The sequence below is a fragment of the Glycine max genome, chromosome 20 (assembly GCF_000004515.6).
Source record: "Glycine max cultivar Williams 82 chromosome 20, Glycine_max_v4.0, whole genome shotgun sequence".
In the NCBI taxonomy this organism is placed as follows: domain Eukaryota; kingdom Viridiplantae; phylum Streptophyta; class Magnoliopsida; order Fabales; family Fabaceae; genus Glycine; species Glycine max.
In genome coordinates, this window is record NC_038256.2 from 46987990 (window position 1) to 47003621 (window position 15632).

The 15632-nt window shown below is 34.7% G+C and overlaps 3 protein-coding genes across 5 annotated transcripts; 2 read left to right on the forward strand and 1 right to left on the reverse strand.

Annotated features, from left to right (window-relative positions):
• Positions 1-3987, forward strand: LOC100797448 (uncharacterized). 2 transcript variants are annotated; one of them, XM_006606483.4, is made up of 4 exons: positions 1-158; positions 827-2263; positions 2342-3224; positions 3614-3987. In XM_006606483.4, exons 2-4 carry the CDS (start codon positions 827-829, stop codon positions 3868-3870), a joined length of 2577 nt encoding a protein of 858 aa, XP_006606546.1. In that variant the 5' UTR covers positions 1-158; the 3' UTR covers positions 3871-3987. The 2 variants fall into 2 exon arrangements, with proteins under 2 accessions (XP_006606546.1, XP_006606547.1); XM_006606484.4 differs by lacking the exon at positions 1-158 and adding an exon at positions 188-409.
• Positions 3988-4873: 886 nt separating this feature from the next.
• On the reverse strand, positions 4874-8299 carry LOC100795155 (protein DEHYDRATION-INDUCED 19 homolog 3). The gene is made up of 5 exons (XM_003556482.5): positions 8068-8299; positions 7336-7478; positions 6994-7071; positions 6488-6738; positions 4874-5215 (listed from the first exon to the last, which is right to left on the reverse strand). The coding sequence occupies exons 1-5, from the start codon at positions 8294-8296 to the stop codon at positions 5107-5109; spliced, it is 810 nt and encodes a 269-aa protein (XP_003556530.4). The 5' UTR covers positions 8297-8299; the 3' UTR covers positions 4874-5106.
• Positions 8300-10550: 2251 nt separating this feature from the next.
• LOC100796741 (syntaxin-43) lies at positions 10551-15215 on the forward strand. Of its 2 annotated transcripts, none has more exons than XM_003556486.5 (8): positions 10551-10888; positions 11300-11582; positions 13174-13263; positions 13872-13946; positions 14146-14223; positions 14322-14387; positions 14470-14550; positions 14676-15215. In XM_003556486.5, the coding sequence occupies exons 1-8, from the start codon at positions 10689-10691 to the stop codon at positions 14781-14783; spliced, it is 981 nt and encodes a 326-aa protein (XP_003556534.1). In that variant the 5' UTR covers positions 10551-10688; the 3' UTR covers positions 14784-15215. The 2 variants fall into 2 exon arrangements, with proteins under 2 accessions (XP_003556534.1, XP_006606549.1); XM_006606486.4 differs by having other exon boundaries at positions 11303-11582.
• Positions 15216-15632: the final 417 nt, after the last annotated feature.

Consider the following 15632-nt stretch of genomic DNA (forward strand, 5'->3'; position numbering starts at 1 on the left):
CAATGCAAAAATAAAATAATAAAATATTATTTGGCAATTTTAAATTAAAAAAAAAGGGGAAAAGCTAAGAAACAAAAACAAGGCAAAAACCTCAGTTTCGGAAAGAAACATAATCTGGAATTCGAGAAGCAAATTAATCTTTGTTCCTCCTCTCGCAGGTAACTCAATCCTTATCTTCTCCGTCCCTTTCTCTATTTGCCCCTAGTAGTTTTTTTCTCTCTCTCTCTCTTTAGAAGATTCCACTTCAACTCTATACCTTCTCGCGTTTCAATTTCAATAAATATATCTAATTGGGTCTTTATCTTTTCAATTATTGCTGTGGGTTTGATTCATGTGATTTTCTTTCCCTTTTGTCTCTCCTTAATTTTACTCTTCTGCGGTGAAGGTTTTTTCTCTCTACCTGCTGAAGGTAAATGATGCCTTAAAATTATTGATTATTTTTTCCATGTTGCTATTGATCGGTACTTTTTTGCGTGTCTGCCTCAATCCTGGTCACTTTATGAGGAAACAGATTGTGGGATCTCTGTAGTTAATTTCGTCCCTTTTATGTTTTTGGTGAATCAGATCCGTGGTGGGGGTAATTTATGAATGCTGCTGCTATTTCCCTACCTGTTTGCAATAATCTAAATACCCCATTTAGGGTTGAGTTGAAAAGGGGAAACCTGTGTTGAAGAATCACGTAATTTATATATATATATATATACACACTCACACACACACACATGATTTTGTTGTTTGTGAAGGTTTTAATTTTTTTTGGCCCTTGACTTGAATGAGGTTCTAATACATTGCGTTCTTTTTGTTATCTGTTTGTGTGTGAGAGCAGATGGTTAGGGGAGGAAGGTTTAGTGGCAAACGCAATTTCAGAAAAAGGGTTCGGTCGAAGGAGGGAGTTTCTGATGATTCGGATGAAGACTATGTGGTTTCAGATGAAGGTAGAGAGGCATCCGACTATTACTGCTCCTCCTTAGATGGATGCGCATCAGAGGAGGGTTTTGATAGTTTAATGGAAGAAGAGGAGGAGGAATTTCGAAGAGTGAGGAGTTTAAATAGATCCAAGTCAGAAAAGGGCATTGCTGGTCGGTGGAAAAATGGCATTAAAAACTCATACAAGAGGGGAAGGATTACATATGAAGAAGAAGAAGAAGAGGAAGAGGTAGAGGAAGAGTTTGAAGAGGAGGAGGAGGAGGAAATTCAAGAAGTGAGGAATTTCAATAGGTCAAAGGCCAAAAATGGTGTATGTAGTAAGAAAAAACGTGCAGGTAAAATCTCCCCAAAGAGGGGAAGGAAAATACGTGCAGAACATTTGGAAGAAGAGGAGGAGGAGGAAGAGGAGAAACAAGTGGTGGAGGATGAGGAGGAAGAGAAGGTGGAGAGAAGTGGAGATGAGGAAGAAGAACCAGAGGGAGATAGAGATGGAGAGGATGAAGATTTTGAATATGATGATGAGGATGATGAATTTTTGCCAGAGGAAGAAGATTATTCAGATGAGGAAGAAGAAATGGGGGGGAGAAAGAAGAAAAACGATGGCGTGAAAATGGAGAAGGAGGTTTTGCAGAAGAAAAGGGCCTCTGTGGTTTCTACTAGGGGTCGGAAAAGGCGGAGTTCTATAGCATCAAAGAAGCCCTTGAGAAACAAAAGAAGAAAGAATGGGAGGTTAAGGAAGAAAGAAAAATGTGAAGATGATTTTATAGATAATGGCACAACCATAGGGACAACGACTAGGAGAAAGCAGGGCCAGAAGAGGAGAAGGGTGCTTCTTTCAGATTCAGATTATGCATCTTCTGGATCATCTGATTTTGAGTTTACCATATCTGAAGAAGAGAGAGAACAGGTGAGAGAAGCCAAGAGATTGTGTGGAAATTTGAGAAATAACTTGAGGAGTTCATCCCATCTAATAAATAATGAAGAGGTTGGAGTCCATGAGTATCAACATCCGCAGCGGAAGCCTCCAGCTCGGAAGGGTAAGGAAAAGATAGAAGAACCTCTGGGAAGAAAGGGTAAGGAAAAGGTGGAGGATTTAAAAAGTAAGGGAAAGCAAACATGTGGAATTTGTCTATCTGAAGAAGATAAAAGAAGAGTAAGGGGAGTACTAAATTGTTGCACTCACTTCTTTTGTTTTGCTTGCATTATGGAGTGGGCAAAGGTGGAATCTCGCTGCCCTTTGTGTAAACAGAGATTCAAAGCAATCAGCAAGCCTGCACGGTCAACGACGGGGATTGATTTAAGAGAAGTGGTGATACAAGTCCCTGAACGTGACCAGGTATTTGAATTTTTCCTCAGCTTTTGCATTTTCTTCTATTTATTGCTCCTAATGTATACATTTTGATTTCATGTGCAGGTTTATCAGCCCTCTGAAGAAGAACTAAGGAGCTATATTGATCCATATGAATATGTTATTTGTTCAGAGTGTCATCAAGGTGGAGATGATGGCCTCATGCTACTCTGTGATATCTGTGATTCCCCTGCACACACATATTGTGTTGGTTTGGGGCGGGAAGTACCTGAAGGTAACTGGTATTGTGATGGATGTAGACCAGTTGCTTTGGGATCTTCAAGCTCCCAAGTTCAAGAAGGTGTGGCTGATCCAAGGGTATCTGTCCAGAGCCATCCTGTTAGACCACCCCCTGTTCTACATGTACGAGAAAGTATAGACCTCAACTTGATTTCGTCACCCCGTGCTGCTTTTAATCAAGGTTTTGGGCATCTTCCATCTTCTAGATTTAGTGGCAGAAGTGCTGAAGGAGCCTCTCCTGTATCTGGAGGGGCACCAACTTTATCAGAGAGACGCTGGATACACCGTCAGATTCAACAACTACTTTCAATAGATAGGATGGCCTCTACACCTGGCAGAACCAATGGTATTTCTGCTACCAGTTCAACTAGTAACTTATATAGCTCTCACTTTGATCAAAGTAGGGGAACCACCACTCTGCATGCAAGGACACAGGATGTGGGAACATCATACCACACATTTTTTGATGAGAGATTATGCAACAATTCCTCCCCATTAATGCAGAATGGGGCATTATGGTCTGGACTTATGGGGACACCCCCAGTACCAGATTGTGAACAAGTTCATCAGTTCAGTAGATCAAACATTGTTCCTGATGGTGGCTTATCCCCTGCTGTCAGAGAAGAGAGTAACTTTCACTTTGCAAAGGAGCAGTTGCAGTCAATGGTTAAAAGCCACTTGAAGAGCTTGTCTCAAAATATTGATTTAGGTAAAGTATTGCTTTTCTTCTCTCAGTTACAGATTTTTTTTTTCTACCACTTTTTTCTCATTCATCATATGGGGAGGGAGGGATTTTTGCAACATTTGGGACTCAAAACACATAAAGTGGGGCCTTCCCCCACCTTTAGAGACACGGTACATGACTTGAAACCACAAGGCCCGGATCATTACAAAAATTGAGGACAGGCTTTCTTGTCTGTGAAGAGAACCTTCATAGAGGTACCTGTGCGTTAATCGTTTTTTAATTAAGCATTGGAATAATTTTCCAACATGATATCTAATAACAGTGAAATTGCATCATGGTTCCATTGAAGTGTTTTTTTGCTTATTATATTATACTGCAGTCATAAAAAATTCATAATGCCTTTTTTTTTTCAGGCCACAATACTATCAAGGATATTGCAAGGAGTTCTATGCACACCATACTAGCAGCTTGTGATCTTGAGCACATGAAGAGTGAAGTTTGCACTGTGCCTCCTCCATCTGCCTGTTCCCATATGGAGCTAATGGCTGGTGGGCAAACGAGTCTAATTAAAGGTTGCTGCTCATCTTGCTTTGATTCCTTTGTAGGAGATGTGGTGAAGAGGATTTTGGACACAAGAATTTCGTCACAGTGGTTACGATTAGGTCTTTAGGCATAAAATCATTGTTATGTGTCCAAAGACACCTTTTTTGTTAGTTCAGAAAGACAAGGAACATTTCATTTACTTGTTTATACATACCATATGAATATGATTCACTACATCTGAACAGAAAGGCTGTTGCTTCTAACATTTTATTTGTTTAATTGATACAGAAACTGGTGAACAATATACGCTTCAGAGTATTGCTTGGTTGAATGAAAAATGGTAATGTGAAAGACTTTTAAAATGAAAATCATTTAGGCGTGTTTGGTTGAACAAAAATACGGAATAAGCTATATTATGTTTTTAAATTTTGAATCTTGTTAAAAGTTATTTGTAATTCGTCGCCTATTCACATTCCGTCTGCTTATTTAACTAAGTGAAGACCATAACTAACTCTTTTTATTTATCGGCTAAAAATAATTTATATATAATTGGTACCAGCAGTACCAATTGTTGTTACAATCAAAATAAATATACTACAATTGATTACGCACAAGAATTTGCTTCTCCCTACAGAGAACCATAACTAACTGTATTTGAAGGTTAAGAGGAAACAACCTCTATGATAGGTGGAATACCCGATATCAAACATTATTTAACATGCACCTTATAATTTCAAAATCGTATATCATAGCTAAAAGAAACTAATTCTGGTCAGACAGTTTTTACACACTGGCAGAAACCTCTTCGTTGGTCTCGACTGTCCAAATATATATAACGGCTTTCATGTCACCCCCACAGGAAAAAATACTACCCATACATACGCGTTAGTTCCTATTTTTATTTTATTTTTTATCATTATACCAGCGGCGCACAGATTTCGTGCCGGTCATTATATTCAGAGTGAAATTCTTATCTTTAAATATTTTGTTTGATAGAAAGGAAACACATGATACTGCTGGCACATTTGCCTGCGGTATGTGCGAAGATGAGGTACACTGCTGTTTCTTGTGACTTCGAAGAATCACCCAAAAAGAACTAGAAAAAGTTCCAAGCATAATGGGAATACGGGTTAGGAAAGGATTTTTTTTTCCTTTTAAGCTTTATGATCTGAGATTAAAGGAGATGATGAAACTCTTGAACTAAAAGCATCAGTTCACATATAACATAAATTACATTCATTTTCTACTACTTATTATTCCACTCTGATCAAATACATAAACAATTTCATCAGGCAAATCATACATAGCAGGTATCGCGTGTGAATTAGCCCACTACTGAAGCAGCCACCTCCATGAATTTCCTTCATAAATTATCATCAAGTATGGTGGACAGCAACAGCCCTTGAACAAACTCGCATCTTTTTGCCTTCTCCTCCTTATCCTTAACTGACAAGGTTGATGTCTCCACATTTCTACAGAAAATAGTACACATTAGAAACTAGGAGATGCTAGTAAGACAATCAAACCCGTGCTACTTGATGTATTATTGTTAGCATATTATGCCCTTAGCAAGCATTGTTTTGCAACAGAGCACTAGATTGATTGGGAAGGTGACAGGTTATAGAAACATGAGAAAATAATATGGAAAAAAAAAAGATTAAGAGAAAGCAAATAGTGTGTTCAATTGAATAGGAATGAAGCTATAAATAATAAATAAATCCAAACAAATAAAGCATGCCAGCATCACATGGTTGGCACTAATGGGAGAGGTGGACAAGAAGGAAGAAAATCATCTAAGTGAATACAATCTTATAAAATATTTTACAATATTAACAAACAATTTCTAAACTTATAATATAAGTATAAAGTATAAACTATCCAAGGTACTATTGCATGAAAAACAATAGATGGGAAGTGTAGGGCACCAACCCAAACAGGAATACTTGCACAGAATCGAGCAGAATTCCATGAGATTACGTTTGGATAGAGAATTTTAACCTAGGAAAGTAATTTATCAGAAAATTTAAATTTCTGTAATCTAAAATTCATTGTTTGGATGTTTTCTTAAAAGAATTTAAATTTTTTAAATTTTAAAACAAAATGTTAAACATCTAAAAATGTGAAATTTCAATTTCCTTCTAAAAGTGAGAAATTGAAATTCTTTTCTTGATAGAAGAATCTTCTAAAACGTTCGCGTATTTCCTTTATAACCTTCATCCTCTCTTCCACCTGAAAGTTCCCGAAATCCTATCCTCGAACACTTTTCTTCAAGAAACATCGTCTGAGCTCATCAAGCATTGAACGAGTGTGGGCGTAGGGGGACACGTAGAACTGCATCCGCCAGTCAGGGGAGCAGCCGCCACTATCCATCACGCAGCAGAGGTGCTCGCCGGCGCGAAGGGCCTAGATCATGCCTTGCACCGTTGACTGAATGTTATGGTCGAGTGTGATGGTATACGTCGTCGTGTCCTGATTCTCCTGCGACTTTCCATGTCGCATCAGTATTCTTTTCTTTGGAAGCACACTAACCATATCTTCTCTTCTTTTTGCATTCATTTTCTTTCACCCTCATAGTTTTAATTTTTTTTATCCAAACACAATTTTGAAAATAAAAGAGTTTCAATTGAAATATTTAAAATTCTTAGAATTTAAAATTGCTCAGAATTTTAAATTTTCTCATCCAAACACACTCTGGAGAAGAAGTGGATTTTTTCAAAAGAAATAGAAAACTGAAAGAGAAATACCTTGTTGATACAGTCTCATCTGAGCATTTTTTAGATGATCTTGTCTCAGTGTGTAAGTGAGGCTGAGAGCTGGCATGTTCATTCGCTAAAGGCAATATAAATGATGACAACAGTGGATCTGCATTGGATGAGGACACTATACATGAAGATCCGCCAAAAAGGGATTGTAAATTTCCTTCTCGCAGTTCCTTCCTCAATAAAGATAGTGTTGAATAAGATCCACCTTTCCGTGATTTCCTCTTGCGCTGCATGTATTCACTGGTTAAGAAATTCAACCAATTGAGTTTAAAAGTAAATTTTTTGTGTTGTTTTCAATTTTATTTTGATTATCCTTTTTTAAAGTATATATTTTGGCAACAGTAACATGTCCCATAATATAATAATATAATAAAAGAAAACTCAATAAATGCTCAGTTAACCTGCAATTAAGTAAAAAGTTGTGCTAAACTGCTAATAACCATTTAAGAATTGGCACAACCAAATTTAACTTCTAAAAAAAAGGATATCTTAAATATACTCCCATGTTGTAGGGTTATATGTGCTACCATATCAACCCCCACCCTCAACGCACAAACAGGACATACCTGCAAACAGAAATGCAACAATAAGAAAACCATTGATTTACTTAATTATGAAAAAAATGAATCACTTTTTTTCCAATATGAACATCATAATGTTATTCTCAAAAATATTTGACTCTCTACCCATATGAAATAGAGGGGAAAGGTATGTAGAAATGAACAAAAACTTTAAGGCTATGCACTATTGGTGCATCAATCAGACAGAAAAGATCAGAAAACCTCAAAAATGCATGAAAATGGTAGAGAGGTAAAAGAAAGTAGTCATACCCCATTTCTTGCCTCCATTGGATGCTCTTCGTCAATGTGGCAGCATAATCCAACGATATCAAAATACTCAGAACAAAATGGGCAGAGAAACTCCTCCCTTATATCATCGTCCCCATCATTTTCATCAAAACCCATGAACATGTCTACATTCACAAAAATGAATATTAGATAATCGGAAATAAACAAACATCAGAACCAGAACAATCCCTTTTGGTCCCTCTTCAGCAAATCCACACAATTTAAAATCACAATGATAAATTCTAAACCCAGGTACATAGCTAATCAAGATCTTCACATCAAAAATCCCAATTATGATTGCTATCACAATATTAATTAATAAACCCGTGCCATAGAAAACGAGGCACCAAAAAGCAGTTTGAGCTACGCTTTTTAGGGAATATCATTATAATTATGCTTCTGATTTCATAAAATTCCCATTTCCATGCCCGGTATAAATAATCCAAACACATCAAATAACCATAAAAATCATCATCAACAACAACAGAAACAATAATAATAACCATCAGCTGAACAATTTTCCGGAAAATAAAAAATTTCACGTTATGTCCCTTATTTTACCCCCTTTTAAGACATCGAAACATAAAATCCAACCCCCGCACCCTCGCAAGTTGTAATTTTTTGGTCACAGAGACCTCATCCTGAATAGGAGAAGGAGAAAACGAAGAAGAGGTGAAAAATGAATTGAATTGGGGAAAAGTAAAGAAGGCGAACCTGATCGAGATTGAAGAGCGGATTGGTAGCGCCTGGAAGCGGAAGAGAGACGAGCACTCCAAGAGGAATCACCGTCCATGGATGGTCTCTGTTTGAGTATGCTCCTCCGATTGTGATATCGAATAGGGTTTTGGATGAGAGACAGAAAGAGAGAGAGAGAGTGAGGGAAAGATGTGAATGAACGAAACAACGATGCCGCTGAGGGGAGGACAGAAGGAGCAGAGAGCATTTTCCTCCTTTCATTTATATCCCTTTTTTCTTTTTTCTTCCATTTGCCACGTCAGCACTAAAATCTCTCTACAGTTCAAGATTCTTCGGCTTGTCTCAATGCTCAGTGCGGTTAAATTAAGGTAAGAGAGTCAAATACAATAAAGTTGTCTTTTTATTAATTAATTAAAAAAAACTTAAGCTTTATTATATATTTTTAATTAAAAACGAAATCAGTTACATTCGTTATATTCCATTTTCTTTTTGTCTTGCTTTAAATAATACAAATAATCGCACTTGTATAATAAGAATAAAACCATAAATCCAAGTATTTTTAGCATTCATCAACGCATAGAAAAGTTACACCAACACCAACCATAAGTCGTAATTCATAATAGTAATTTTTTTTATTTTTGTTAGAAGGAGCTTACTTTTAATATTCTGTAACTTTTTTGTTTATTTATACAATAACAAGTTATAATTTATTACTAACTTATAAGTAATCACGAGGTTTTCTTACTTCGTAGGTAGTAGTACATCTTATACTTTTCCTTATTTTTTTTCTCTCACTCTTGCAACCTAAGACTGAATAGCTAATTGTCCAAAAACGACATGCATTGTTAGTTGTTGTTACCTCTAACAAATTTAATATGTGAGATACAGTTTAATAGTCATGCAATACAAGTATAAAAGTGATTATAATTTAATCATAATTCGTTATTAATATAATTTTTAAAATAATTATCATAAAATTAATAAATTTATCGATAAATACACATCACAATTAAATTAAATATATTTTAAGAATAATATTATTAAATAATATAAAATTAGTAAGATTTATTTCATTTAAGTTCATCATATATGATAATTTTTTATTTTATTTTCATATACTTGAGTCAAAAATTAATTATAAATTTATTTTACTTCTTTAATTTATTGTTAACTTTATTTATTAGATATTTATTTATATTCACTTGTTAGATTGTGGATACTTACATTAAATGACTACCACTTATGATATTTAAACTTAAGGAAATTTTTTTAATAAATTTTGCATTTATGATATTCGTGACTACCATTTTTATTGCTACTAATTATTTATCCTGTGTTTCTTTTTGTACTTTCTCCTTTCTATTGTAATTATTGTGTAAAAAATTATTTGTCCTAATATAATATTTATTTTAGTTTTTCAATGTAGCATTAATTTTTTTTTTGCTTATATCACTCATGCATTAATGATGAACTACAAAATCTAAAAATGAATTGATGATTATGTAAGATTAATTTTGTAAACTACTTTTTTTTTCTTGATTTGTATTAAACAATAAGATTATTATTATTTTGGAGCTAAGGGAATACTATATAGGATCGGAGGTATTACCTCCTTCTTTCCATATTATATGATGTTTAAGATTGTGACACATATATTAAGAAATGTAATTAATTTTTTGGATTTTAAATAAAACATTTGGTGACTCCCTCATATACTTTTTATCTTTCTAATTAATGTCTCATTTACTTTTCCTATCCACTATTCTCACCAAAGTATTGATTGAGTAATTTTGGAATAAAATATTTAATATAAAATTAATTTTATAAAATAGCATATTTTAAAATAATTTTTCTATCTAAAATGTCATAAAGCTATAATGGAGAGATTACTATTTTTGTCATTATTAATTAGTTACATGTGTAAAAGATAACTAAAGTCAATAAATTTTACTCCCTCATCCTAAAATAAATGATGTCTTAGGTTATTTTAAATAGATAAGGAAAAACTAATAATAGATGAAAAAGAATAATAATTTTATAAAATTAACGTTAATATTAATATTATACTAAAAATCTAAAGTGATACTTATTAAAAATATTAGTAGATAAAAGCAATTAATATTATATAAAAAATTAAATATGACACTTATTTTGAGATAAAATTTTTTATCAATTGCGACACTTATTTTTTAAACAAAGAAAATAATAAATTTTGAACACAAAACTAGTTAATAGTTGATAAATTTTAGGCATTAATTTAAAATAAAAATTAGACAAATATTAACTAGTATTCTAAGAACATAAGTTGAGAAATTTAAAATAAAAATATTTTTGAAAGACAAAAAATTACACTATCGATGATTTTTTTATCTTCTTTTATAATTTACACAATAAATATATTTTTTAATTTATTAATAAATATCCTTGTAACACCCGTAACCAATATGCTTGAAATTATATAGGTGAAAGTTGTATTTAAGCCTAAATGCCATTGTGTGTATATGGAAGAACTTTGATGGCACGTGATTGGCGATTTGTTGGTGAAGTTGGATCACGTGAGAGACGATCAATCGATCTTTGTTTCTGGTTTGACTGTTACGAAACGACGAAGCATTCATTTTGATTCTTTTGGGATCTGAATGGCGACGAGAAATCGCACTCTGCTTTTCAGAAAGCACAGAGATGCGTTGAAGAGTGTTCGGGTTCCCTCCATCTCCTCGCCGCCATTCACCGCTTCCGGCGCCGGCGGTGGCCCCGTCATCGAATTGGCCACCACCTCGTTTCTCAATCCCAATCGCTCTTACGCACCGCTAAGTACCGAGGATCCCGGCAATTCCAGGTGCGCTTCATCACATCACAGATCTTAAATATCGATGTTAATTGTTATCGTTGATCAATTGCCCGAATAGCTTTAACTTTCATAGATCCGTAGCTATTTTTATTGACTTCATTTCAGCAATTCATGAATACTTGGAGGAATTATATATATAGGACTAGAAGTGCTCACATTTGCTCTTGAAGTTCGTCACTCGAATCATGAAGTCATACCTGGAAGGAATCAAGAATAGTATTAGTAAAGGATACATGTGATGTGGCATTATCGAGAATGAGTGTTGTGGATTAATTACAGTAGAAATGGATGTTTTTCCTTCTGAAATTGTTCACTTCTTTGTCTTTTATTTTTCACACGCGTGTATTTTTTCTGCGAGACTTGGAAATGGCGAGTTATTCATTGTTTTAATGGATACAGTAGGGGTCCAAATGCAATTACAGTGGGGCTACCTCCGGCGTGGGTGGATTTATCAGAAGAAATATCAGCAAATGTGCAACGTGCACGCACAAAAATGGCAGAGTTGGCTAAGGCTCATTCAAAGGCTTTGATGCCATCATTTGGAGATGGTAAGGAAGACCAACGAGCTATTGAAACTCTAACACATGAGATAACTGACTTAATAAAGAAGTCCGAGAAGAGACTGCGGAGACTTTCTGCTACTGGGCCTTCTGAGGATTCCAATGTCAGGAAAAATGTGCAGGTACCATTGCAGAACTCTCACATGATGCTGATGAGATAGAGGATAGGTTTTTGCCTTTTCCCCATAATAATGAATGCGTTTTATTCAACTTGAAATCTGTTGGGCTCTTCATGAACCAAGGATGACTCTTAAATACTGCTTTTATTTTTGAGGGGTACGGAAAGGAAGTGTATCAGATAAAACTATGAAGCACCAATGCTTCCACTTACTTAAAGTATTGTATCTAATACATATCCAGTATCCCTCATACTTGGGTACCTGGCCCATACTTCATCCTCTTTGTGGCTGATGCTCAAGAGGGAATGAGATTGACACTATTCTTGTTTGTAAGGAATAGATAGTGATTAATGATGACAATGATTTATAATTTCTATTCTTTAGTAATGTCCAAGAAGCACCCTTTAGTTTTGATTTTTGGAATTGCAATTATATATTTATTTTTTCTTTAGAAGATTTTATATATATCTATGTATATATTACATTTAGCATATCCTATATATTTTTGGAATACTCATATCATTGTATTGGATACGATATATGAAAATTGCTTTTATCATAGGAGAAATGAGAAAGAAATTATGACGAGTGGGGGCAGTGGGAGATATAAGACTAAATAGTGCAACAAATTTCCAGCCTTTCTATTTTTCACATATGGAAATTCCATTTAAATTACTGCCTGGTGTGAACATACCATAAATCAACGGGTTTATGAACACCCTTAAGGATGTGCAGACAGAAACCTTAGTAACAATCACAATCCCATCAATAACATATACATGGGCATGCAGATGCCATTAAAGATGCATGCATTTTGCTTTCAACCAAATAATCACATCATCACAAAATTTTATCCTCCTTTTCTTTTACCAACCAAAAATTGTCATGAGAAATTGCTCAAAGGTGAAAAGGGTTGACCAATATTCTCCAATAACACCAAAAAATTTATTCCCAAGGACTGCACTTAAAACAACACATCAACTGAAAAATTTACACGGTATCCTATTGCTTAGTGCTGCACAGTGAACTATAGCATGTTCCTATATACAATCTCAGCCAAAATTAAAATTATCATATGCCAACTGTAAGCTAACAGATAATCATTCCCAGTTTAGTTGACATTATTCTGGCTGTCAAGTATGCTACAGATAGAATCTACAGGTCTTATAAAGAGCACTTGGCAAGGAGGGGATGACAAAAAGGCTTAGGACCATATACTTTTATTTAGTCTATGTTCTCTCCACCCTTCTCCATATGTCTTAATGTTTGTAAAGTACTCATCAAGGCATCCTAAAGTTTTAGTGTTTGATTAAATTAATCCAAATATCTTACTTTGACTTGCATGATCGGGGCAACAGACACTAGTCATGAACATTTATTAATTATTCCAAAATGCCTCAACCATTTCCTTTCTTTCTTAGCCAGAAAGATGATAGGCTCATTTATGCATGAATTTGAGTCTATGATGGTGGCTTGAATTTCAACTGTTTAATCTTTATGTCTGAACTAATGTTTCATTTTTTTCCCGTCTTATTCAATAAACTTGCTACTTGTAACTTGTTGAACATTTTCTTATTTTTTGTACTGCATGCAGCGCTCTCTTGCTACTGACCTTCAGAACCTCTCTGTTGAGCTCCGCAAGAAACAATCAACTTATTTAAAGCGCCTTAGACAGCAAAAAGAGGTGAGAGAAAAAAGAGAAAAGCTTTTTGTTTTACCTTTCTTCCTTTACTAACAAAGAAAATGAAGTTTCTAAATTTTTTCCTGGGCGTTTATTTTTTAACTGGCGTAGTTTATTTATATTGAAAATTTAATAAACCAGAAAATAACACAACCATGCAAATAAATGTTATTGACGTTAGCTCATTAAATTCTATCCTCAATTCTCATCTAGAGTACTGTATAAAGACCGCTTCTCTCACGTCATCAATATTTTTTCTCTCTGTTGTGGCCAAATGATCTCATGGTAAATAATATCCTTGAATTTTTGGTCTTTAATTGAGTTGAATGGTGTCGTATGATCCATGTAGCCAACCTCACTTAGTGGGATAAGGCTTTGCTGTGGCCAAATGATCTCTTGATGTTCCTGTTCATCAGCTAACAACAAGTGAGGAAGTATACGTGCTCTTTTGCTTATAAGGAATATGTTGCTGAAGGAAATTGTACCGCCTTACCTTATTCCCTTGCTCTGTCTCTTATATGGAGATCATCTCAATTATCATGCTGTACATATTACTTAATAACTGATGGATTTTGTTTAAAGCTTTTGATTATCATTTTATTATATCGCAGGGTCAAGATGGAGTTGATCTAGAGATGTTAAATGGAAGTAAATCCAGATATGAAGATGATGACTTGGATAATATGGTATTTCTTCTTTTTTTTTGTTCACTTTGTTTCTTGAGTACGGAGTAGGTGGGCCTATATTTTTATCCTTACCCTGTTTATTAGCTATCTATTTGCTCGAAGATTAGTTGACAAATTCTATTATTGATGTGGTCATACCCTTGTTGTAGTTGGATATATGTCAGTTGATTGCTGATGCTATCAAATTATTTATAAGTAGGTATTTAATGAGCATCAAATGGCCAAGCTAAAAAATAGTGAAGCGTTCACAGTAGAAAGAGAAAAAGAGATCCAACAGGTAAGCAAAAGTTGGATTTATGCCCTGCTGTTAATGACTTATTTTGACCTTATGTGGTGTTCTTGATGGACTTAGAACTTTTTTGTTTGCTTTTATAGGTTGTGGAATCTGTGAACGAGCTTGCTCAGATTATGAAGGATTTATCAGTACTAGTCATAGACCAGGTCAGCAGATACCCTCCTGTGAGGAAGTTGACAATTTTCTTTATTCCACACTCTTTTAACCATTAACATCCTCTATATATAGGGAACCATCGTTGATAGAATAGATTACAACATTCAGAATGTTGCAACCACAGTTGAGGATGGCCTTAAACAGCTGCAGAAGGTCCTACTTTAGTTCCTTGTCTACTATTTTAATTTCGCAGTGTTACTAGCTTCCCTCTTCCCTTCTATCTTACACTCGTTATTTCATTTCCCCTATGATAATTATTTGGTTTATGGGAAGTGCAGGCAGAGAGAACTCAGAAAAAGGGAGGCATGGTAATGTGTGCTACTGTGCTTCTCATCATGTGCTTCGTCATGTTGGTTCTCTTAATCATTAAGGAAATTATTTTGTGATCGATGGTGATATTTGATATATTTTTAATATTTGGCCACCTCTCGTTGGTGTGACCTTTCATTTGACACCAATATCCCTTGCCTACTCGGTTGGATAGTAACACAGCTTGTCTTGGAGAAGACCAAGCGGTTTTGGAGGAGACAAACCATATTTTTTTGGTAGTATGTAGAGACCACATTGATTTTCGCATTTTTTTTTTTTTTTTTTGCAATTGGGGAGGTAGGGTGGAGTAGGTGTGTTAGAGGCACAAGAACTTTAGAGGGTTGGTGTGGTATAGTAGGAAAGGATACATAAGGTCAGAAAATGTATAGTGTTTGTATGAACCTCTACGTAAGCATTGTTTGCCTGCAGAACCGGGTGCTTTAGTTCCTTTTCATACATTTTCTTTTCTTTGATTGATGAAAGAATTCTGAATTTATTGATTGATGAAACCTGGGTGCTTAGTTTCTTTTCATACATTTTCTTTTCCTTGATTTATGTGAATTCTGGATTAATTGATGAAAACTAAAAGTAGTACAGGGTGGAAGTGCGTGCATAAATTTAATTGATCCGACCATTTATAGTAAATGATAGCTAATATTTGATTCAACTGATACGTGTATATTTAGTTGAGATTACATTTAATGAAATTTGTGACATTATGTATATGATTCTGAGGAGTACACATTCCATTAGCATTGAGTTTAACTTTTAACCAAAACAAATTTATTTTTCCATTACAAAAAGCTTCAACTTTTCATATTATTATCTCCACTTTCTTAATGCAAAGAGATTTCGTAGCTCAGTTGGTTAGCACCCGTTTTGCAAATTTAGTTTTTAATAAAGCTTTAGCTTTGAATTTTGGTTTT

What these genes read in the sequence shown, in the direction of transcription:
- LOC100795155 (XM_003556482.5), bottom strand. Translation starts at nt 8,296, where the DNA reads ATGCTCTCTGCTCCTTCTGTCCTCCCCTCAGCGGCATCGTTGTTTCGT. An exon ending in AACATGGGAGTATATTTAAG is followed by an intron (nt 6,739 to 6,993) that starts ATATCCTTTTTT and finishes ACCAGTGAATAC; the next exon opens with ATGCAGCGCAAGAGGAAATC. An exon ending in GATGAGACTGTATCAACAAG is followed by an intron (nt 5,216 to 6,487) that starts GTATTTCTCTTT and finishes TATTTTCTGTAG; the next exon opens with AAATGTGGAGACATCAACCT.
- LOC100797448 (XM_006606483.4), top strand. Translation starts at nt 827, where the DNA reads ATGGTTAGGGGAGGAAGGTTTAGTGGCAAACGCAATTTCAGAAAAAGG. An exon ending in AAGTCCCTGAACGTGACCAG is followed by an intron (nt 2,264 to 2,341) that starts GTATTTGAATTT and finishes TTTCATGTGCAG; the next exon opens with GTTTATCAGCCCTCTGAAGA. An exon ending in GTCTCAAAATATTGATTTAG is followed by an intron (nt 3,225 to 3,613) that starts GTAAAGTATTGC and finishes TTTTTTTTTCAG; the next exon opens with GCCACAATACTATCAAGGAT.
- LOC100796741 (XM_003556486.5), top strand. Translation starts at nt 10,689, where the DNA reads ATGGCGACGAGAAATCGCACTCTGCTTTTCAGAAAGCACAGAGATGCG. An exon ending in ATGTCAGGAAAAATGTGCAG is followed by an intron (nt 11,583 to 13,173) that starts GTACCATTGCAG and finishes TACTGCATGCAG; the next exon opens with CGCTCTCTTGCTACTGACCT. An exon ending in GCCTTAAACAGCTGCAGAAG is followed by an intron (nt 14,551 to 14,675) that starts GTCCTACTTTAG and finishes TGGGAAGTGCAG; the next exon opens with GCAGAGAGAACTCAGAAAAA.